General features: G+C 42.0%; 1 protein-coding gene across 4 annotated transcripts in view; it reads right to left on the bottom strand.

Annotated features, from left to right (window-relative positions):
- Nucleotides 1–26,019, bottom strand: part of col4a6 (collagen, type IV, alpha 6) — a 91,377-nt gene that overhangs the window by 40,645 nt on the left and 24,713 nt on the right. For all 4 annotated transcript variants that reach the window (XM_061234348.1, XM_061234347.1, XM_061234346.1 and 1 more), the window contains exon 4: nt 11,465–11,542. In XM_061234348.1, coding sequence (XP_061090332.1) covers nt 11,465–11,542 — 78 coding nt within the window. The remainder of the gene's footprint in view (nt 1–11,464; nt 11,543–26,019) is intronic.

Genomic DNA, 26,019 nt, shown 5'->3' on the forward strand with positions numbered 1-26,019 from the left:
TTACAGCTACCACATGAAATTCCACTGCATATACAGTACACTGGGTGTCATGTGGCCTCGAAAACCTAGAGTGACAGTGTGATCAATGACATTCTATTTACCATGACCAGAATCCACCCCTCACCATTCCGTCCTGTTACTATGGCATTATGCATTATTGATAATGCACAGAAAGACCTGGGGGAAATTTCTATTCAATGTTTTGGATTCAAATACTGTTTAGAATGTTGCCTGGATCCAGTCAAGCAATGGGCTTACTTATCATTAATATTTATGGCTTTTTGGCTTCACTTCCTGCCTTCGGGACTTCAGCTTCAAGGTGTTAAGGGTGGAGTAAGTGATGTCGTTCATTTGCTCGTAAAACAACCCGGCTGACACGATGGCCTGCGATTAAATCACAATGCTTCTGTCCCGGTGCTGAACATCTGGCTTGGAAGATTATCTTAGCTGTCATACTACATGCTCAATCAGTCCTCCTCGACATTAGTGCCTGTTGAGTATCTGCTAATTAAGGCTTCTCACCCCATCTAAGACCCCAAGCACCTTATGGCCCTCTGAGGTCATGACCACCCCAGGGTAGGGTATGGATCCACATATTCTGTCGCTACAAGTCGGTCTATCTGATTGCTACTGTCAGCTAACACTGACATTCCTCTCTTAACCCTTGGACACTGTGGAATGTCCTCTGCTGTTCCGTATATGGGAATCCACCATGGAAAGTGAACCCCCCCAACCATCATCACCAGGACATTTTCCTTTGCACTTTGCGTGTTCCATATGCGGGTGGACTGTTTAACACAGTGCCAGAAGGTCAAACACCTAGAGTGCACACCTGCCATCATCAAATGCTTGGTTTACTCAACCACGTCCAGTCTCTTCACTCTCCAAAAACAACCTAACATGGTTCCACTGAATATCCACAGATTTAAAAATAAAAAAAAACTTTTTTATGCTGGTGAAAAAAGACTTCCAGCCATATTAATCTGCAGTAGACTGCATCGTTTGTATCGCAAATCCCCCTCCTCACAAAGGACACAAAGGAGGCCATTCTGCTGTTTTAAGCTAACTGGCCTTATAAACGCAGCTCCCCAGCATGCACATCACTTCCTGTTGGCATGGCCAAGAGAATCCATGAGCAGACAGATTCCCCCGGCTCAGCCAATCTCACTCCATTAGGCCCTGGGATTTAGCGGGACCCATTGTTCATGGGCAGCGAGGCCGAGGGGATGATTTTACCTGTCACACCACATGCTCACTGGCCCCTCTGATGGGCGCAGCACAAGGAAACATTCAGACTCACATCAGAAGGGTGGCACAGAAGGCCGAGACGATTGATTGATTCAGACTTGATAATCTAATCACCCTGCCACCCTGAACCTTATGCAACATCCAACCCCCTCCCACAGACAGACCAGACAGTGTAGACAGTAGGCCAAACAAACACTGTCACACCACAGTGGAGCTGACTCAGCCATTTGCTCCCCACTCCTAACTACTGGTGGGGAAGAAACGATAATGGGACAAGGATGCACAGCAGAGGAGTAATGAGACTTGTCTAAGACAGAGCTGAGGGGATTCTCGGATCTGCGTGTGTGTGTGTGTGTGTGTGTGTGTAGGTGGGGGCTGGGCAGATGAGTTTCAATGCAGGGGATGAGGGTGAGGACAGATAGTAAATCAAGGAGCTAAGTTAGAAACTTAATAAATGTTTACAGAAAAAGCTACAAGTGTGAGGTGGCACCTAACTGGGGCTAACTGAGGTTATCTTGGACTTTTAAGCACAGCTTAACACATTCATGGGAATGATTACTGGAACTGCATTAATTTGTGCGCCAAAGTTGGAATGTTGCTTGCATCCATGGCTTCAAACATCCTATTCAGCCATAATTTCCTTCAAACAAGTGAAACATTGTGTATCCATCAACTACTCCAATCCAGGAATCCAGAAGGTGGCCATAGTTGGTTTAAATGAGAGAACACTAAGTTTACTACTGAACAGGTCAACAAGCTTCAACTTGATCACAGCTCCTGCCATGTCTTTGACAGGTACAATATGTAATGATTTAGAGAAATCCTAACCTAAAAGGCCGCCCAGCCTTGTTCGGGTCATGTAAAACTAATTTGCTGTTTGCTATAACAATGTTTTTCCTCCAGCTCAGGTTACTGAACTTCCTCTTTTCCAGGTCTTGGGAATGAAATGGAACTGTACTTTCCTCTAGGGTCCTGAACGTACTTGTCCCTGGCTTTGATTTGCACTTCATTGTATGTCGCTCCGGATAAGAGCGCCTGCTAAATGCATTTAATGTAATGTAATGTAATGAAATCTGCCTTCAACTTAACCCACTGAAACACATGCAGTTATATATCTGAGCCTAAGAGTACACAATCATGTCACACGATCAGGATATACTTTAAACAAGAACAGTAGTACACCAAGTTAAATTCTGTAATGTTGCATATAAAGCGCAGAAAAAGCACTAGTCATTCTGAACAGTGATCGATTTACAGGAAAAACGATGACCATGGTCCAAGGCCATCCGACACATTGGACTTCTCACTTTTTCTTTCTTTCATACCTCAGATATGGAAGCTGGTATATTACATCTTAATGCACACACCCCACATCAAAAGTATCCTAGTTTTTGATTTTTAGTGGGTCAAGCCATCAGCTCCATTATTAAAGATGATGTTATTGATGCCATCTGGGCTAAAGGCCTGCTGTGGTGCAGAGAGACCATGTAAAGCTCTCAACATTCTGGTTTTGTGTTTACCCAACCCTGGGCGATCCTTTTGGCACAATACGTAACCACTTGACTAATCATTCTTCTAGTGTGCGTTTTCTCAAGACGAAAGCACACAGAAGCCTATGGGACCTCACAGAGATTTTAAGGCCTGTTGTATGAGCTGAATAGTGCATTGTAGCTTGGTGAATCTGCTTAGATCGCATGCATGTTTGTTTTCTAGCATTTCCAGGAAACCGTGCAGGAGGAGTTTTCTCTGAAAGACTCCACAGTTTGGCCTCCCGTTCTCACAAACCTAGGGCCCCACCTTGGCAGAGATGAGAGTCACACAGAGGCACATGTCTAGCTCTTTTCTTCATTTTATCTTCTCCTATAAAGCCAGGGAGTGGGGGGGGGGGGGGGACACAGCTGAAAAACGCAGCTGTGTTTAGCCTAGAATCGGTATTCCTGCCTGTTTGCTTCATTCCTCAGGGCCTGTGACCGTATGTTTGTCAGATAAGTGCTGTGAACATCCTGGGAAAGGCGTGAGACTCAAGGTTGTCTGTACTCAAACACCATGCTTTCATGATGCACATCCATAGTCATTCATGGAATATGGCAAACCCTGCCAGAACTGGACCATCTTTGATGAAAATAAACATAGATTTTCTGAAACTGATTACATTATAAATGTACAAACTGATGATCAGGGAGAACATTTTATGGGAGAATATTTTATGGGCACTGACATTTTAGATCGAAGAACTTGAATGGTTCAAGAACTTGAAAAAGTTGTTAATTTTACACATATTTGACTTATGCCTGTCTACATGACATGTTATGTACGAACAATTGCTTTCTCTTCTGAACCAAGAGCAACATTTTTATTTTGAAATCTCTTTACTGTCCAACACCATCAGTAAAGTTTATACAGTTATGATTATGAATACCATATGTTTCTTTAGAAAGCAGTTAGCTAGGCCTAATAATTGTACATTTTTAGCTCACAGCATAATTGGCTTTGACATGGGTGACCTAATTTTTAAGGGATCAGATCTCAGAAACCTGGAATGAGAACAAAGCAAGAAACTCGAGAACTCAGTGAATTCTTCTGACTTGATGCTGATCCAGTTTCCACCAGCAGAGGGCAGTGGCAGGTATTAGATCAAATGGTCCGGTAAAACATATAGGAGTTTGTGCTGTCCACAGTATGCTGTAGCCTGTGACTAACAGGTATAGAATAGAAATTAATGAAATATAACCAAATGAAGATAGCACTTTTGAAGAAGACAGGGATATTTTCCATTACACAACATTCAAAGTCCAACTGTTGAAATGACACCGGTGTAGACAGTCTGCTCTATTCCAAGCTGAAAGACCAAGAGTTTTCTAGCAAAGAAGAGGGTAGGAGAAGGCTTAACAATCTGGAAAGTGTGGCTCTAATTGAGTTATTCCCCAATGCAAGATAAACTGCAAGGGCCTAGCTCATTGTGCATTTTCAGTCAAGCAAACCTTGCAATTAGCCCTCTAGCTCCTTCCCTTTGGGATTTCCACAAGAGCAAATGCAGGACACTGACAGAGGTAATACCAAAAGGCCTGAAAAAGGAATGCAGTTTCAGATTCAATGGTTTAACTACAAAGACTAATTAAATGGTCAAATCATTAGCTTGAGTGCTGAAGCCAGCCCCAGGTGTGGGCTCTTGAAAAGTTTTAGCAGTAACATCCGATCCTTTCTGGCTCCTGCCATCACAAGCATGTAGTAGACATTCCTACTCTGACGTGTCAACCTGGTGGCCTCACCATAACCCGTGAAACCCCCCCCCCCCCCCCAAACACACACACAGACAGACCCACACGCATGCATGCACCTACACACACACACACACACACTGTGATGTGTAAGGCATACAACCACCGTTACATCTTGCAAGCCAGACCAAATGTTTGGGTAAACCTGCATTAAGCTACACAAATATCCCATCTCTGTTTAGACTGCACAAATGAATGCTTTTTTTCCATAGAAAAGCTAAAGCTGGAAGAATCTAGATAAAACCCCCCAAAGGGATGGAAGGAAGGGATAGGTGGTGAATGTGCCTTAAAGAGTGAAGCTTATATGCACATCATGTGTGGGTCCTGTCATTTTGGCTGTGGGTCCTCTGGGCTTTTGTTAACTTTTTTCCCCGCTCCTGATTAAGATCGGAGCTGAACGGAACAGAGAGCGCACGTTCCCGCGGGTACCCCCACGCCACCAGTGCTGCACCCGGGGAGGCCAGTCAGCAAAAAGCACCCCCTTAATCGCAAAAACAACACTTTTGAAGAGGAGGGGGATGGGGGTGGTGGGGCAATGCAAACCCCCATCTCCCAGGGGCCAAACTATGGCCCCTGTTATGTCAGATTTTAATCAGGGGGCTGGTAACGATGAGGAGCGACTCTGTCTGATCACCAGTGTGACAAGTGGTCTGTTCTGTTAACACTCATGGTTTCAAGTGAATGCGACTCTCATACCTGGAAGAGGCCTAGACAGAGGTGGAAACCATGGACCCTCTGACTTTTAAATCCTACTATGGCATGCAGGGGCTTTGTGTGATGGAATGTCTTGGAATGTCAGTACTGTATGGAGGCACAGATTTCCTGGGTGTCAACCACTTAGGCCAAACAAAGCCTGGCTTTAACCTCGTAATTTATACTTTGCTTAGACTAACTTTAAAAAACACTACAACTCAATTAACTCCCAAGATAAAGTAAAATCAGAAAATAACTGTTACGGAAATGTCTGTAAAAAACCCACACGTCCTGGTGCAGAGGGAAACTCTGGAGGCCCTAACTATATGCCATTGTTTATATATGCCCATAACAGTTTGTATCCACTCGTGGACGATGTAAACAAAAAGAAGTTAAGAAAATATATACCAACCCCATATAAGGCCTGACTTATCTCGAGGCTGAATACGCAGCGCTTCAGTCATAGTGCACAGCTGAAGGAAGATGCGACCAATAAATAAGATAAGGTCTACACAGCTATACACAATCTAACATCTCTGTTCCCTCTACAGAAACTGATTAAGAGTCAGAGCCAAAATGAAGACACATGTTCTCTCCCCACTGTGTGGTCCCGCAACCTTAGGACATGAAAGCAATGTTGATTTTGCCGTGCTCAACACAAGCCATTCGGTCGGCATTCCTTGATCCTTGACCCCCTTACCCCACTGATACGGATGTTATTACACCAAATTACTCCAATGTGGGAGCTTATTTGCCTTGAGCATTTTGAGGATCCCTTCCTTTAACTCCCATACTCACTAGTTTGACCTATTTGACTTCATAAAGAGGTCTACGGATCTTAAGGAGGGCTCAAAGTGGGCAAAACCTTAAAAAGGTAGGTGAGTATGCTAATCCCTCAAATGGTCACAAAGACATGTTCCTGCAATCCCCACCATAAATTATACCTATGATAAGAACACACAGTAGTGTCCACTACTTGCTCTTTGATTATCTTAAAAGTCATCAACCCTGAGGTTCAGGAGCACAATGGGGCCTGCAGGTGTAAATTCCACTGCATAGCCACCATCTGAGCTACAGTAATCAGACAACAGCAACTCAGGCTCCAATAAACATAACGTCAGTGTCTCCTTTCCCCAGGAGTGCATCGTTCCATTAAGAAACCTGATGGAGTCAATACGCAATCGTTCATTTGATTCATATTTTGGATTTTTTTCACTTTATCTATCTTAACTTTGGATATGATATCCTCTTCAAGAATGCACTACAACTGCCAGATCGTCCAGACAGGTTCAATCTTGACCTATCACCCTGGTAACAACTTCTAGGACAATGTGGGCACTGGTCCCTGTCTGTAGCCTAAGGGATCAACATAAACACCTGTATAATCTCTATTGGGAGTAGGTTTTCAGTTAACACATGGAGAGTATCACTTGGTTAAATTCTAAACTCCTTAGGCAGCTCATGTGCAGAAAACACTGTGCAAGCTCTTTCTCCCCATCCTTTAGATCTCACAGATCAATTTTATTGTTGAGATCAGTAACCAAATTTCAGGAGCAAAAGTATTTTAAGGATAATGTCTGTACTCAGTCCTAAAACAAGTCTTCTGTAGTGAGTCTTAAGGATTTCCGTACCGTTTTCTTTAAAGAAGCCACATACGTTCACCGGAAAACGTGGATCATAACTATAGCCAAATATAACCTCAAAAGACATAGGTACAGAAAAACGCAGACAAAAGACAAACAATTGTCACAAATCCACAAAACACTAAAACAAAAATGACACATTTGACCATTGTCAAAGCTATCAGCCACGCCGTGAAGAAAAGGCAGCAGCACTTAGCTCTCTGTACATGGAAAACTGAACAGAGACAAATTACAGCCCCATACTTAAGACTGTAAAAGAGTGGATCACGGTGTGTAATATGTGGCTGCCATGTTATTTACTGAGTTTCACTGTACTTAAAGTGCTCTCTTCTGGGGACACACACCGCCACTAATTGTTGTTTTAGCTGCAGGTCCAGCATCACAGAACCATAAATAGAAGTTGCCGGTGGTGTATTGCGTGTCCTCGCATCATGCGACAGCATAGCGCACAGACATACTCTGTCTGGACATCGGACGGAGTGCTTGAACCTCCCCTAACCTGCACGCGTCAACTACCAGCGGTACTATGCTGTACGAGCGTCAGAGAGTTCAGGCTTAGTGATAAGGTGAACAGTCAATAGACAATGGTGGTGGCGGTCAGATTAGCCACTCAACTGTAGCTAAATGTAGAAAATTTCAAAATGGCAGCAAGCCGCCTTCAAGGCATTTAAAACGCTTTGCATTTCAACTAAATTTCAAGTGTGCAAAAAGACATCCACATAGCACTTATTCATGCTTAAATAGTCACTGAATCCTACAATATACTATGCGCTGCTTAGTAGGAGCGAGAAAGTATAGTTGGCTAAAGTGTGTTCCAAGTTGCACTGTAGTGAGAGAACTCTTCCAACAGAGAAAACAATCCTCTTCTTTGCCTTTCATTTCACTGTATCACAAAAACAGCCTTCAAGCCTGACTAGACCTCTGCCAATAGAATCATGCAGAAAATACAACGGGGGACGGATGATGAAATGGAAAGTGAATGACTTCTATCACAGTCTATGGGTGCAATCATCCATATTGGGAAATTTAATTGTTCCCTTTCATACAGGGCTAAGAAAAAGACCCTTGCGCCTGAAACTCCCATAATCCCTTGCTGCACCCACCTCATGGTTACAGAACAAATACAAATGAATCTGCCCACAGGTTCCAGTGAACTGATACAAGCTGTAGGTGGTTTGGCAGTCAAGAATTAAGTCAAATTTGCCAACTGGATCTGCCAGCAGTACAATCTGTTCTCATAATATTTCCATCGTGCGGGAAAGTCGTTAGAGGAAGTATACTGATGACAGAAAAACTACAAAGACAGTTGTTATAATAATTATTTCAGGAAAATACTGGCTCAAAACATGCTATAAAAACAGATGCTTTAGGGGGTTTTGGCTTACGTCATTCATGCCACACAGGTAAAAGGTTTAACTCCCGAGGGTAGCTTTGAAATTCAGGGCACTGCATTCAAACAAATACTGTACAAGGATTTCTGGAATTCATTCAGGGAAAGTAAACCAAACAGCTTTGAAAATTGCTTCTGTTAAACAAACAAATATAAATTTTACAGAAAATTACTGAGTTTCATGGCAGTGGAGACTGTCTGCCATAACATCTGTTGTTGCTGTGTTTTTCTTTCTAAATTCTGAGGGCAGCAAGTGTAACAAAACCGGAACGGTGCCAAGCGCAGTGTCTGGTGTGTCAATCAGAACTGCTGAAGTGTCTGTTTTGTGCGGCTGTAAATCCGTGCTCCCTCACCCCAATAAGAGGTACTGCTGATAACATGGGGGGGGGGGGGGGGGCACGCCACAACATGCACAGCCACAGATGGACTGCCCTCCTTCTACCAAATAACCTGCAAATCTATCAAATTAACACCCCTCTCCTTCAACCTGTTACAACTTGAGATTTGGGCATGACATCAATCTTTGTTTGAACTTTGTTTTTTGTCCTTCACCTCTAAATAAATGGGAATCAAATAGTAACGATGGATATACTGCAAAATGGATGGGAAGATAGTTCTGTGTCTGGAAATGTTTGGAAAGCAATGTAGGGGGTGTAGACTTACAAAACAGGGGCTTGGCAGAGTGCCAGATTAGGGAAGCAAAGGCTGGAAGTGCAGGTGAGACCCCCCTCCCCCTCCCTCGCTTCCCCTAGCCTCGCCCCTGAACACCCCCTCTCCTTTCAAAACCTGCCCTCAATGATATATACACATATCTCCGTGTGACAATCAACGGGTTAAAAGAAGAGAATTGCTGGCATTTGCCCAATCTCCTTTCAGCACATCTATAGCATGGACATGAATATCCACACAAGGAGACATTCACTGTTCCAGCTTGTTCTGCACAGTGATGGGTGGTGTGTTCATTTTCTGTCCCTCTCTGGAAAGGCACATATATAAAAAAAATATGTATTACTGTGTATCTACAGTAAAATTAAGATTTCTCCAAAAGTTGCAAATAATGTGAAGATTAATAGTGGGGCAGTGTTGGGAACTATCATCAGTGCTGCTTATAAGGAAAATCTGAAAAGGCTTTGTACAATGTTTGTTTGTACAGAACAATGCTTGTCGAGCCTTCCAATCTCTTGCTGCTTTTGACATCTCCTTATTCTTTTGTGAAATTCATGCAGTCGGTTGGCATTTTACACCTTACACCCTAAAGGTCCTTTAACCACTTCAATATTGCATCTTAACATGGAAGACAGAGAAATTCATATATTTCTTCTAAAATACACATACATGCACCCACACAAATACTGCAACATAAACATCTACACATCAAAATAGCAAGAAACAGCACAGCAAAATGTCAAATTCAGTTATGAGTGAAAACATGTAATTTACTAAAACTGTCATTTTGTGGGTGACACAACAGGTTTTCAGTTCCATGGTGGTTTCCTCCCCACACAACTACAGTAGACTCATACGTTTTGGGACAGACTACGCAGTCTGATACAATCCACTGTCCACTCTCACTGCTTCAGACTTTGGTGCTGACTGACAACCCCACATTTGGCTGATGGACAACCAGTCAACTGCCATCAAATGCGTTCTTCTCATTAGTGTTCTGCTCACAACCCTTCTTTCAAGTGCAGTCAGAGTTAGAAGTGACACACAAGAAAATTGCAGCCTTTTAACTGAACACAAGGTCAGTCCACTAATTAAAAGAGCGTATTCACAAGAGCCTGTCTCTGAGATCTCTCTGTTGAAGCTCTAGAGAGTAGTCTGCTCTTGATATGGCACAAACCTGTGTCTGATTTCATGTCTGTGATCCAGCCAGCAAGTGAATGTACTTTTTTCTGACCTGCCCAGGAATGCCATTGTATTACGTATGTGTCCAGACAAGCAATGCAAATAGAGATTGATTCACTGTCATTTCTTTGTTAAAGTGGAACAGTCTGTTTCCATTACAGGAATCCAACAACTTAAAAAATCTGGATTTGAAAAATGTGATACATTTAAGTCTAAAGTTCTCATGAATTATTTTTCTTTTCTAAACACTGCATTCACTGCTATTGTTAGGAGCAGTTACAAGAGGGGTACAGTGTATTCGGATTACCGTCTTAGGTACAAAGGTTCACCGCAAACATAATTTATTTTATTATTCATTTCTTTCTTTGAATTGTATTTCTTTGTTTTACATATTCCCTAATCAGTTGAAATTAAACAGAAAACACACAATAAGAGTAGCAGAAACATTACTGTAGTTTAATCTGAGGGGATGATATTGCTTTGTATCTTTGTGAAAGAAAATCAGAGAATCAGTTGCTATTTGTAACACAGAGAAGTGTCTCAACAATCAATAAAGTTCAGCATGGTTTGAAACAAAGGCCTTTTATCTATAATTAAGGTCCTGTCCGTGCACTCAGCACCCATGGCAAATTTGCAGGTGTCACTAAACTATGTGAGCTGCAAGGTGAGATAAGACCAGAGGAATGAGCAGGGATGTGGTGAATGGGGTTCACATTGAGAGCTCTTATTCCAGGACACCCACAGGGGCTGGACAGAGCCATCCTGGCTCCATTTAGACATAGTGGCTCAAATCACCAACAACTGGGATAAACGCTTCCCACACAGAGCGTTCAAATAACTGCTTTCTTAATAAGCGCTTTCTTTGTGTTCCAGAGGCCATCTAGAAGTGGTGTACAATCTGAGAAAAACGTTCTGATAGGAAACTCTTCAAAATCGAAGCAGGATTTGTCCTAAACAGCATTAACATGCCAAACTGTTTTTGGAAAGTAAAAAATGAACATTTACGTTTTAGTTGAGGACAAATCTTTGCTGAAACTGGGCCTATGGCTACAGAACCTCATAATGATTTTGAACTTGATTCACAATTTACTTTCACAATAACTTTCACAAGCTGGGGCTTTGTTGAATCTAATTAAAATTTTACATATACATGCAAATATATATATATTTAACAAATAGATTTGAAATAGTTTGCAATGTTAGGGGAAGAGTAAGTACCAGTGTTGGTGGTGGCTTTGAATCCCATACAGGGATCTGCATGTTAACATGATGTCACCCCACTATCAGAAAGTGCACACAGATGGGTGGAGAGAGCATGCCTGCACAGGTGCCTGCTGCAGTCAGAGGAAAGGGGAATTCCCTACCCTGCCTCCCTTCTCCGGGTTGCACTGGCACCCTCCACTGCAGTCCCGTCCTGAACACGGCTCCTGATTCTTCGTCCCCTGGAGAGAGAGAGAGGGAGGGAGAGGGGAGGGGGATGAGAAGAGAGGCCACAGAAATGTTATCAATGCTGTCTCAAATGGAAGTTTAACTAGACCCCTGTGCAAATTCAGTTTTGGAAACCACAATACAGGGTGTACACTGGTGTTAGCTTCAGCTTGACATGGTGGTTGGAAGACTGTAGTGACATGATTTCACCTACTGCGGGGCAATAAGCTGCAATAACAACCACATGGGACAGATGTTTTTGAAACACGAGCCACTGAGGATTATCTCCTGCAGAACTATCTTTATGAACGCATCAATTCAGCTTCCACACACCTGCACGTTTATCACTCACAGTCCACCAGTGCATGCATGGAGGCATCTGAATACAACGACGGAATCGTTAAATCATATATCTTTGTTTACCTAAGAATGCAATCGTTAAACCGTATATGTTTGCACGAGCACAGACACGAATGCGGATGCGGAGTATGCATTAAAGCAGGAAGCCCAGATCGACATCATTGCTTCGGGCGTGATCACACGTCAATAGAAATTGATGTGTGATGGATTGAGCCGTGCTCTGATATATAACCCCACAGGGGACCCTGTAGGGAACATCTGATAGTGAGTATCAGGTTTCTGTACATCAACAAAAGCAATGAAAACCTGACCCTGCACGGAAAGTCCTTTAAACAACAATAATATAGATGCTGTCATCACCAAACTGTTGTTTGACACCACGTGTTTCATGAACACTTGGGGCCTAATATCCTTTCTGAAATGAGTCAAGAGTCCGATGGCAAATCTGACCCAGCCCTGGCGTTACTGGCACACAATAGTGTAAGATGTTGCTATGGATGATTTTAAGCAATGAGCATTCTCCTGGGCACTTCAGCCTGGCATAATAGAAGTATGAAGTTTTATCCCCAAATCACTGCACCCATACCAAGTGATGGATTCCCCTTATCACAGGCCTCAAGGCAGGCAGCTTTGCTTCTTAGGAGCGGCATTCGATAAGAGATGAAACTGTGGGTATGCTGATCAAATGCTGATGCCGAAGAGAATACAAATTCAAGAAGGATGAAATTCTACTTCATATGAAATTCACTATTTTGCATTCAAGGGCAGACTGCCCAGTTGTGAGGATCAGACACCAGGGAAAGCACCTGGCTGGACACTCAAAACATTCATTAATGTCATAGGGGCCATCTTGCGGGTATGTCTTGACAGGAAAGATGTACCTGGGTTACATTTTAGGACTCAAACAGGCTATTCCATAGACCTTAGGATTACATTAAAGCTTCAAATTAGTATCTGTGGCTTCATCTGATGGACAACAACTGCTATCAAGGATGTTCGCATTAGGGAGGCTTGAGTGTGGTCATAAAATTGAGTCTTTCAACTGAAGGTCATTCCACTAACTAAAAGAATGTATTCATTCTCTATCTTTTTCTTTAATCCTACAAGTGTACTTCTATATGTTTTTCGCTTATACTGTAGGCATCACCTTCTCAGGAATGTTGCAATGTCTTGGCAAGTAAAGCCATCAGTGACTGATTCACTGCTATTTCTTTATTTCTTATGGAACATTATGATTCATTCCAAAATGTTCCAATATTGAACATAAACATGTATCTTGCAGTCTAGGTCAAATTATAAAAAGTAAAAACTAATTACAATGAAAATGCACCCAAGAGCTTGAATAAGGTTTTTTGCATGTGTCCTTATTGAGTACTTATATCATGCAATTGCTATCTGTCAGTCTGAGATATGTAAATATCTACATATCTCATCAAGTTGTAGGAATGTTTAAAGTTTTGGTGCCAAAAACTGTGAGGGTATTGGAGGCATTCACTGTCTGTGGGAGAGGTGAAGCTGTGGCTAATCAACATGCAACACTACAGATGGGAGAAACTGTATTTTTCTGTTGTTGAATGTGTTGTTTTTGAAGGTTAAAGGAGGACGACTCAATAGAGTATATACTTCAAATACTTATCTTGTTATCACTCTAGCAGCATGCAAACTATTCATAAATAGAAGAAAAAGGAAGATATAATGCTATTAAAATTCCATGGTCTGAGCTTGAGGGTTCAGGGACATGGTGCTAATACTCCTGAGGATGAAAGAGTGGCAGCTGAAAGGGCCGGGTCATCAGAGGTGAGGGCAGGATGATGAGGTCGGGAGGGCGAAAGGGGGGATAATGAAAGACAAGCGGCATGTCTTGATGGGGATGAGAAATTGGATATAGAAATTTCAGCCACTCTTGGAGAGCGGAAAGGAAGTATGAAAAAAATAATTATTGCAATATTAGAACCTTAGAAATTCAAGACATTTCAGCTGCAAGCCTTCATCAGGGAAAAAATACTAGCACAAAGTTGCAGGATGTAGTGTACTAGGGAGAAACTAGTTTTAACAGGCATGTGTCATCTGTGTGTGTGTTTGTGTTAGAAAGTGCCAAAGTTCTGAGAGGAGAGGGCTCAGTAGGCCAGTACGGCATACATAGCCTTAGACCTACTTTAGCATGGGACTACATGTCACATGAATCAACAAGCCCACACCTTCTGAAACCACTGGCCCCTTCACATTGGGGGAGGTGGGCTTTCTTTAGGAAGACGCTGGGGGAGAGAGGGGAGAAAGAGAGCAAGGAGGCCAGCACTTCTCAAAGCAGGACCGCCGGCCCTGTTTCCAACATCGCTCTGATCTCCACTCTCCCTCTAATCGAGGTGACACAAGCGGGGCAGAGAGGAGGGAGGGAGGGAGAGACAGGAGCAGTGCGTGAAAGAGAGAATGCGAAAAGAAGAGATGCAATGGTAAAATGCAATGGGGGCTATAGAGGGAGAGAGAGAAGCAGAGGAGGACACACACAGAGAAGTCAGAGATATTAACACTGAGCGCAGAAGCATCCAGTGAAATGCGAAGGCCAAATAGGGAGAGGCTGTTTGTAGGCAGAGACTTGATTTTGACACTGGTTCTTCACATTGGGACCTGGTGTACCTGCCTTTAGTGCCCTCTCCACCCAGCATTATGGGTGTTGTCTTTCAAAGGTAAGACTTTTGTCAGCAGTTCTATTTGTGCTCATATCCCTATAGCTCACATTGAAAAGATTGCTTGTATGCCTGTTAAGTTCACTGCTGACTAGAAAGCCCTGGAAAAACAACAAAGGATTGGAATCAATGGGTAAGCCACACCTAAATAATCTGCCTGGGCTATTTGAAACTGGACAATAAAAGGAACGTGTTTAAAAAAGAATATTTCTCTAGACATCCCTTGAGGCAATGGGGAGAGTATTAATTTACACATATTGCAAAATGCACCATAAAAAGAGGCAGACTGAATTAAATGCCATTCTTCTTACCTCATTCCTAGGCTTACAGTGCCTGCACATGCATGCCACACTACCCAGTCAGCACGTGTAACTTTCAATCAGCACCTCAGAAACATTAAGCTCTACTTCTTAGAAAAATAAATTGCCACTGATGATTACTAAAATAGATGAGAATATGGATCATGTGTTCATAACAGGTGAGGAATATCCTCAAAATATGGATCTGCCCGCCAGTGGCTCGTCGCTGAGCCTTCCATCCAAAAAAAAAACAAAATAAATCCAAAATAAAAAAAATATTTCACTGTATTTCTCCTTCATTTAACCAGGTGAGTCCCATTGAGATGGTTATCTCTTTTACAAGGGAGCCCTGGCCAAGGGAGGATCATTAGCTGGGACTTGAGAATCCAGTGTTTTGCTACACCCCACCACCTGAGAGCCTTTAAGCATTTCGTATTTATGTCTCACTTTAGCTGCTCTCTAGCAAACACTTCATAAATCACAGCAGGGAGAGTGGCTGACCTCCTGCTATCATGCTCTGATCAAGCAGGCCTCAAGACTTCCTGCCCTGACTAAGTGGGCAATCCTGTACCTGCATTGACTATGCCCTAGCCATTCTTCATGCCACGCAAACCCAACACGATTGGTTCTACGGTGCCAGGGGAAAATGTTTTTTCTTTTCTCCTCATAACTGAAGAGCCACAAACAGTCCCTGCATGATGTAAGTGAGTGAAGTGAAAACTGGCCTCAGGGCTTCAATCTGAAGGAAGGGGAATGAGTCCAATTCAAGAGCCTTGATACAATCAACCCATCCATCACCCTGCTTGTAAAAAATGACGCTTCTGGAAAAAGAGAGAGCAGAGAGCAGAATGGTGAGCCTCTCTCCCACAGGTCAGCCTGACCCCCTTTTGAACACATTCCAAGTCATGTGTGCTGAAAAGAAAATGGAGGGCAGAGCGCAAGCCTACCCACTGACTGCAAGAGTGAGGTATACAGATACAGAAATGGGACTAATATTTTGTTACCCTCTTGCTTTCACATAAATCTGCCTGCAGGCCTGAGATAAACAGGGCACAGACGCCTCACCCTCCTCGGACATTCACTGAACCCCCTGCTATAAATCAGGTAAACAAATCCTTATGCAATTTTCTTAATTTACACTGCCTACACTTCCTTTAAATGTGTTGTCAATTCATGTTACATCTTTCACAGTCAGTTTTTGCTGGTCTCTGTTTGGGTGGTCTTAAAGGGGATGAAAGTTGGATGAATATATAAACAATAATAATAATAAATATCTGTGATAAACTTTACATGAGGAAAAGGCCAAACAGCAATGTAGGAGGTCTCCAGTCCTGGGCAGCCCTACCGGTTCTGCTCAACATGCATACAGCATGTCACCCTCTGGCAGTACAGTTTCAACAAGAACGTTTTGTAGCTTATTTGTATCCTAACTCGAAACAAATTGCTCCATTAGAAACATTATTTCAGACATAACTGATAAATGCCAAAGCCTTCACTTACAAAAGGTCTGAGAAGAATTATGACAAATTTATTCACATGGGCCTGTCTGAAGGCCCGCACAAGGTGCCGATGATACAATACTACAGTCACCTTTTTTTGTACCTTGCCTTTACATGTCCATGGATTACAAACATTTCCATTCTCATGTCCTCCAGGGAGAAGGGGTGCATGACAGAACAGGATTGGGGTTATTAGAGAGGATTACCGGGTGTGATTGTTCCGCAACTTTTGAAGGGAATTTATTTTTGCCTTAAAGGGTTGGTGAGATTTAAGCATACAAACAGACAGCAGACAGTTGTTTCCATGCATGGTATGAGATATTGTCTTCAATTAACACTTGGCAGGCTCAAACTCTCCAGATGTATACATACCTTTATCATCTATCGGGGTCTGATTTACAGTGAAATGAAAAACTACCAGAAGGCTACTTCTACATCCACTCCTCTTGGAATAAGGTGGCTCAAAAAAGATTCATAAGATGGTAACTCCCTCTGCAACAGCTCAGCTCCTCACCTATGTTGCTGTTCTATGATTAGCAACAATTATTAAGTCTACCTCCTGTGCCAGTCATCTCCTCTGTGTGAATGAAATGACCACAATTTTGGTCTCCTCCCAGTCTTTGAAGGCCTCACACCCCTTCAAAAGATCAGGCTGACTATGGCCAGATCAGATCAGACTATGAAATAAATGATTTTGTTATTTTAATGACCGTAATGAAACACACAATTAGACTGTCTGACATATTTCTTTGGAAACAACTTGTTGCTGACAGACATCCTTTCAGTCTTTAACCCGGATTCGTCATGAGGCTCAATTCCACAGCAAAACATTTTGAGAGCAACAAGTGAGAGCGGTGAGAATTTAAGCGTATTCATATCAAGCCCTCTTAAGAGTGTGCCAATACCACCACATGTCTTTGGACACACAGAATCAGCTGGCATGCCAGTGGCAAGCTATCCATCAGGGAGAGAAAGACTTCACAACTGCATGCCCAAATGGAGGGCTGGCATAGAGACACACTGAGATAATACGGCTCATTCAGACCACACAAATCCCTTAAGAATTTAAACATGTAAATGCCAGGTACAGAAACAATCAGTAATAACAAATCATAATTACCACTGGATTCAAAGACAATACCAAACATTCCTTCTTTCACAGGAATGTGAAACTAATGGGGGCCCTAAATGTTCTTGTCAGCAAAGCAGTGTATGAAAGAAAACAAGGGATCACCTTTTCATACATCTCCATAGATGTTGCTAAATGAAATATCAATAGAATTTCAGAGGACCAACCAAATGAGAGATAGGATGCTCAGGCTGAGGGGCGATATATCCATAGCAATCAGAAGCCTGCAGGTCTTCAGGCACTCAGGACTAGCAGCTGAGACCAGGCCATCGGCAGGGCTATATCTAACTGCCACTTGTGTTTACTATCAGAAGGCAAACAGCCTTCTTAAAACGACAACAGCTGATATGTCGTCAAGGCCTTACATGGGGTGTGAATGAGATGGTGTCCAGTCGTGGCTTGTGGTAATTCCTGTTTAGAAAATAAGTTTAGCTATTTTCTCCTGTAACAACAATACTTTGAAAAACCACTAAGTTAGCAGCCTACATACTCAATGTTTTCAACTGGACAGGTGACATTAATAAGCTAAATTAGATGCAACGCAATTTAGTATTTTGAGGTCACTACTGGGGTCATGTATATAGCAACTGCATGGCAGAATGTTCCCAAATGGTGCCCAATTCCTCTAAGCTCCTTTCAGGGCAGTGTTTATCCCTGCACTCTCCTGGCATCACCAGTCACCAAGGTGGTGCTGAAGTATGCATGGTCCTGTTCTTTGCCAAGTGTAGCTTACATTTTCCCAGAATTTTCTACCACTGCCAGCATGAATCTATTAATGGAAAGTAGATGTTTTACAGAGAAGGTCTCCTTTTCTGGATAGTGAATAGGGCGGAGTAGGGGACTTGGTTGCCATGCATGTAGACGGATTGAGGAATTCCTCATCTCCTCATCTAAAGCAAACAGAGGGCTGGCATGAGGGACGTACACACAAGTTCTCCTCCTCCCATACTCCTCCCAACAGGTGACTAGCCGATCTTCTTCTGAGTCAGACAGCGTTAGGAATATACTTGTTTTATGTCTGGCTTTTGGAAACATATTTAGAACTGCTTCTGGAAACCCCAGAGAGACAATGTGGGTGTGTCTTGAAAAGACATTAAGGCTTAACTGTGATTGGTAAGCTGCACCTACTGGACACACATTTGTGTGTCTATATATCAGAGTATGGAGTCCTGGTAAATTCTCTGATCTTAGCAGAGGCACGTTCCCCATGCAGGGGTAGCAGACTTATACTCTTCAAACAGAGGCTGGGAGGGTGAGTTGCGCCCCATGACCCTGCACCTCACAACATCATGCAGAGACCATAAAACTTTTATAGTGCAACCACAGAGACCGCAAACCTTTGAGACTACCACACCACCTGTAAATTAACCCCAAAATAACAAAGCGGCAATGTTTTCCTCCCACAGCACCCAAATAGTGGACCAGCAGGCTAATTTTACACTTCAAACTGGGACATTAGAAAGCACTTGCAACGATAACTCTTTTGTTCGCTTCCTGCCATTGCATGAGGGCCGGTTCAACATCAAAATGTTTCCTGTGGAACCCTCTGCATGTTGAATGCATCCCTGGAGTCTAACATTGAGCTAATTTAATGGACCCCTGTAGCGAACACAACAGAAAATGTGGAGCAGACATTTCAACTTTAGGTCTGGACCTCTTATTGGCATCTCTAATAAATGTGGCATTGCAGGTTGACTGTTGAATTCCAACCTTAAGAGGGCGAGCAGCCTCTGCCAAAGCCATACATGGATCAGTTGGCTACTCCTCAGTAAATCACGTTACACTTTAACTGGAACACCCACAAATAAGACAAACACGTTAAAACAAATCCGAGGAAGTGCACGTGTGGGAGAGCTAGCGCTGCAGTAGACAGGTGTTGTTCATCTACAAACCTTGACGTTTATTAACCTCCCTTGTAAGGGAAAAAAAAATCTCAAAACCCCCCAGCCTATCCTTCTTATAAACAATGTTTCCTTTCAGAAGAAACCCCCTCCCAAACCCCAAAAAAGCACCCTGGTCCAGTTTAAATAGCTTTCTGGCGTCCCTTTTGTTGAAGCACCAACTTCTTCTCTTATTCATAGAAAGAGTGAATGAATAACAACAGAGTTACCTACACGCCATTAAGTTTGAGGCCCCTTTGAAGACATCCAGTGAAATACGCCTCCAGCTTTGAATGGAAGGGGAGGAAGAAAAAGAGAAAAAAAATCCCTTAAAGATAAATGTTGAAAACTACCAGATCGTTTGAAGTTGCACAAGTAATTCCTGAGAAGTCTGAATATGCCTTAAATATTTGACGTGCAATTTTTGTGTCAAATTTGGTATTAGCAAGCTAAGCTGAGCAGAGACAAACTTAAAAACTAGAACATGGCTTGGTACATAACATTGTTTTTTAATTATAAGGAATGTGATGAATGATCAACAAGATATATTAAGTCCCACAATGATCTACTTCACTACTGCTGTGACCTTGCTGCTCTTCTTTGTCCAGCAAAGATAATTTTGCCCCACAGTTCATGTCAATTGTTCAACTTATGGTACATGCAGGAGAAATATGTTTGCATAGAAACAGAGTACCATAACAGAAGTGCAACAGCTATGTATTTGGAACAATTCAATGGAAAATATATGGAGATGGAAGGCTTTCATACAGGTAATTGTTCTCAGTGGCTATGGTGTATATTTTTTGTCATTAATAAAAGTCAGATTTGATGGAATGGGGCAATTTCTGATATACATACCACTTCCACTTGCCTCATTTTCAGACAAGATTTCACTGATTGAGGCATGCCCCCACATTCTACCCCATGAATGTGGGGGCAATGTCAGGGTTACCCTTTGAATATGGAACATCTCACATCTTAATGAAAGAATAGATGAGAAGCGAGTGGCAGACAGTGTGACCAACAGAGGAAGCTTCCATTACCTGTAAGTCCTAATTTTGCTTTTATTGGTCTGACTGTGTACTTATTTCAGTGATGGCCAGTGGCAATAGGGACATCTCTACAGTACACAATATTCTAAATCTAGATGCAGAATCATCTCTTCGATAAAAAAATAAAATAAAATGAAATATTGTGCTTTTATGAGGCAATAGATTTAAAAGAACATTCAAAAGAAAGATTAAATTGACATCTCTGCCAGAGCACAAACCCAGGTAGATAGTGTACACTGAAATATCAGTACGGGCTTTGATCCAGGGTTTTGGGGGTATCCCCTAACAGAACATCCTGGCTATTCACACAGATCTGCACCAGGTGTGCCAGTAGGTCAAAGGTCATAAATCAAAGCCACCCATAAATGGGGTTGTGCGAGGTCAGATCTTCCAGGACCAGACAGATAATGGGAGAAAGGAAGTGCGTGCTCCAAAACCAGGTGTACTGGCCCACAGGTTCACTCAGTCTCATCCTCCCAGCTATAGCCACCCCAGTTTAAGACTGCTCCACATTGGAAAATTCTAGAAATAGAAGAATTCTTGTGATAGAAGGCATCCTGCTATGTTGCTCAAGCACATGTTTCTCTACTTAGAGCCTAACTACACTTTTTTTCATTTGTAGAATTTCCTTCCATACAGGTCCACTGCCAACATAAGCAAAATGTGAAGGATGTCTGCAGTAAGCAATACTTACACATATAATAGTATTACAGCGTCGCACTTTCAACTCTTTTCACCGCAAACATAATTAACACTGCTTAAATCACTCCTGTACACACTCGTCTTTTTGCCATTTTGGGAAGACTCAGAACGTAATGTTTTGAGTCAATCTGTGAAGGAACCCCGAGCTTCCTAATTTGGAAGCAATTACTGCAGTCAGCCAGCCTGCATAAACTTGTTAGAGCTCCAGCACTTAAGGCAAGTCAAAATGTGCATTAGCATCATCGACAAATGATGCATCTTTTTATTCTTAGTTGTCCTGTACAATGGCTACAGTGTGAATTCCACCGCAAAATTTAAATATACTGATCTGTCAGATGGTTTTATAAAAAAGGTTCATCATTTTCCATGACTTGGGGTGACAGCCGACACACTTGGAATGTGCATTCTATGTGCCTCAAAGTAGATACCTGACACTGCAGGTATCGCTTTCATCTTCACAAAGACAATCTTTATGCTCAATTTCTGGAAAACATAATAACCCAATGCCATTTGAGGTGAGAGATTGGTACATCCAGTGCTGTCTGTGACCTGCTTTTACTTTACCTGTGCCAGATGAACAGATCCCCCAACACATGGCGTGAATTTAGTGCCAATATTAGTTACACATTTTGTGAACTGCAAAACCCAATCCACATGTGTTTTGTGAATCGTACGCATATTTTGCAAATAGCAGAACGCAATCCACATGTGGATGATCAGAAAAATCTAAATGGAGGTATCCACAGCCAATCAGTCTAAATTTTTTGATGCCTTTTGATGCCTTTTGATGCCTTTTGATCCTTTTCTAAAAGCAAAAATATTGGGTTTTACAATACAGAAAATACACGTACTACGCACGTATTAGGATTGAATTTTCTCTATACCAACAAGCCAGCAAAGATAGTTCTACCCACTGACAGAAAGGAAGATCTGACATCTGGGACTAGCAAGCCAAAGCCAAGGGGTCTAGGTTTGCAGATAAGAGTGACATTAGTGAGCACTTGACATAGTGAGCCCCTCAAAAACTTTGTTTAAAGTACAAGGTATTGTCTTAATTGATTTACATCTCTTTCATTTACATCTCTTTGGTGCTCCTCTCATGGACATATAAAATAAATAAGAACATATGTTTTGGGGAAGTAGTCTCCGGTCGTCTGATCTGCAAGGTGCAAAAAGCTGTGTGCAAGGTAACTAGAGCAAAGGGTCATGTACCTTAAAAAAGAAAACCCAAGGAGGGTCCTTTTGTGAACTTTTGTCAATTTTTCTAAAAAATACAGGTACATTTCAGATTAAAATGCAGGACCATATCTTGTTTAATGTAGAAAGCAACTGTTTAATCTCCACTTTAACATTGGGACAAAACGTAGCAAAAACCTTTAGTAATTTGACATAACACATTTCCACAGTGTTTACCAATGTCAATGGGCAATAGACAATCAACATAGTTGCAACAGGTTATCAGCCTATTAAGCTGTCAACACAATATCTAAAAATAGCTTTACTAACTTAAGAATAACTTGAGGCAATGTCTGTGTAGACATCACATTGTATTATTTGTTCGAAAGGTATAACTCTCCCCAACGGAAACAGTTTTATCGCTCTTTACATTCCATTTAACAAAGGAAAACATATTTCTACCCAGAAGCCATTGCTTTTCTCCTCAGGGGATCTCTGCTTCCTCTGCCAGTCAAAAAGTTGAGTGAGTGGAAGCGAAATTGTGAAAGTCGATAATTGACCGCCCCTGGGTTAGTATATTTCACACATTTTCTGTTCTTGTTGAGCAGGCTTTGCAACTGTACTCTTAACTGTAATGGCAGCTCTGTCTCGCCTACAGTACCTGACTATGGATACAGAGGTTGTACACCATTCAACCAGACACACGGGCATACATTCACATATGCACACACACACACACACACACACATACAGTATATATTGTAATGGACATAGAAATCACATAGAAATAACAGTGAATGTGGCTTTGTATGGTGATATCAATGGTCCACTGAAGCTGAAAAGACTAGAAGGATCTTTTCAGTCCAACTGTAAATTTAAGACACATGCTGGCCTCTCTTTATCCCAATGTATTGCCACTCTTGCAATCCTTGGTCCTTTAATGCCGTTCTCATGCAATTACTCTTCCAAGATAGTTCTAAACAACTAAGCTCCACATAGGTACCTTCAGGGACAAGATGTTCATGATAGGGTGGAAAGATTGATGTCCAGGTGAGGATGACAAGTGTTTGACATAGGTACGTCTGGAGGACTTGTAGGCATTTGATTCTCAAGAAAGATAAGCCCAATAATCAGAGTACCTTTTGGGGGGAGGGGGCTCAGGCACACTATGGAACTATGACATCTCTGGAGATGCAGCGCACAAAGGGAACTTGTCCTGGCCCTGGAGATTAAAGGATTGCAACGGTCCTTATATCAACATGTCAAAGAAAGGAGGGAGAAGAGAGTTGTTGTGTGGAAGAAGACATACAACCACCCCCGTACTCCTACCCCCACCCTGCCCAGAGACATTCCATGCCCCTCTACACAGCAACATCTTTGTGCGGGACAAAGGTGGAAGAAACTGAACATCCACTGGAATTCCATAAAGAAGACTGTCTGACCGGTGCTTGCTTTCTGACCACTGATCTCAGGAAAAAAAAGGGAAATTTGTATGCAGCTCAGTGAATGGAGAGAACAATTTGGAGAGTAATTTATTGATTGCTTGTGAAAAGTTTCATCATAAATCACTGCTAGAGTGAGAGAAGGATTCACCAATAAAGTGTAATCTGCATGTGAATGCATCTGATATAGAATTTTAACATGCCATATGGTGACTATAATAGTATGCTGTATCTGGACAATCCGGTACAACAATTGGGATGTAGCTGGTGAAGATTCACTATACAGTGTAATTGAGTACTTGCTATTCACAAATTGAAATAGTCCTTAATAAATGGAAGCAGACACAGTGCTGATTAATATGACCTTACGCACTGGAACAAAAAAAAATAAACCCAGGCAAAAGGCAGAAAACGGTACACATCTCCAGTCTCATGATCTCATATTCAAACTACTAAACAAATAATAAAAACAGATATTTGAACCTGGAATATTTTTTCTAATATATATTTTTAACTATATGTGAATATCTAGAAACATGCTACATAGCATGAAAATGTAATTGCACAACAAAACCCTGGAAAAAATTAACATTATAAAAATGTATGAAGTTTAATTTGTATGATAGAATTCTGGGTAAATTGTGGCCTTTATAGCGAGAGGCCATTGTGTGCCCTGTGATGCCCTCTCCTCAGCCTTGTGATATATCTATGCGAACTGTAAAAAGGGTAAAGAAGAGGGAAACTTAATAGGAAAATGTAATCAAACAAGGTGACTACATGATGTATTTTTACACTTCTCCTTTGGTCCACAGGACATTAATTACCTTAAATAGTTACTCAATTTCAATCTGTCACTTATACCAGTAAATTGTATACAGTGCTGTGATTTAGCAAAAATAGTGTATGTAGCTTCACAGCCATAAAAAGCGTCACAGTTTACATTTTGTCTTGGAAAGTGTGATGCTAAGAATAGTCCTGGCAGATAACAAGTAGTTTTGGCATGGCTCACGTACAGACCAAAAATCAAAGCAAGGTTAGCCGTATATTGTACGAAAAATTTGCACAAGCTTCTCAGTTTTTAAATACATTGTGAGATAATATAATGGCATGCAATATTATCCGAACAAAACATATCAGAAATAATGAAGATGGAATGAACTTGTGCCTTCGGTAAATATCTCCCTTTTTAAGGGGATAGCTCCCAGCCCCCTGGAGCATCTTTACACCAGGCCAACCCAAGCACACATTCCTGAGAGATCAGATATGCCGTCCCCACGGCAACTCCGCCGCACAACCAGTCCCACATATATCATTATCGGGATTAGCCATTACTCCCTCCCTTTAATGAGAGGGTGAAACCCCCCCTCCCCACACCTCCCCACACTTGCCCTCCTAGGCTCCTACCCCCACCTATGTGCCCTCCAGCAGCAGCTACTGCAGTAGAGAAGGGGGGAAGGGAAAGGGCAAGCTCTCTTGTGGTAAACCTGGGGGCATGGCCATAATCCTAAATCCTGCCCAAAATCACTTGCAACATTTACTGCGGTTGTTGGCCAGTTTATACCCACTGTACCTTTAATACAACACTATCTTTGATTCTTAAGTCTGGAAGCAACGTAATTAAACAGAAATTGAAGTTATCTCCTATGAAATAATTCATGCCATATTAAGGTAGTCTTAAACACCTGCACTCACACTGAAAGAAAAACTGACACTTTTCAGAAGGAGTGTCAATGGAAGCATAGATAGACAGACTGACAACACTGGCATTCATATTTTAATGCCCAAAGCTTTATAGCAAAGTTAAATGCAAAACAAAAAGCTAAAGAAAAGCCCTGTTAGTTGATTGGGGTCCTTTTTCTCTTGAACAAAGCCAATAGAAGGAAGATACAGGACTTTACAGCCCTAGCACAGTAGAGCTGTGAGCTTTGACCTCTTCTCGCAGCTGTGCACTGGTTGGCCCATTTGGGTTGGACATCCATACAGCATTTTCAGGAGTTAAAAACAGGCAGAATCCCCATTTCCTAGTTAGACAGCTAAGATTTCCTCATTACTGGAGATAAAGCCTCTCTTCGTTACTCAGGGCTTTCAAAATGATAATTGGATTGTTTCGAAGGCTTTGGAAAAACATTACATTACAATGCCCACCCTCTAGCCAACACCACAGGTGGCTTTCGACAGAGAACCCATCAAACTACCAATTCCCAGTCTCACAGCACTACAAATCTAATATGTATACATACTACACCCACCCATTATCTGCAACTGTAC

Source organism: Conger conger, chromosome 3, assembly GCF_963514075.1.
Source record: "Conger conger chromosome 3, fConCon1.1, whole genome shotgun sequence".
Classification (NCBI taxonomy): domain Eukaryota; kingdom Metazoa; phylum Chordata; class Actinopteri; order Anguilliformes; family Congridae; genus Conger; species Conger conger.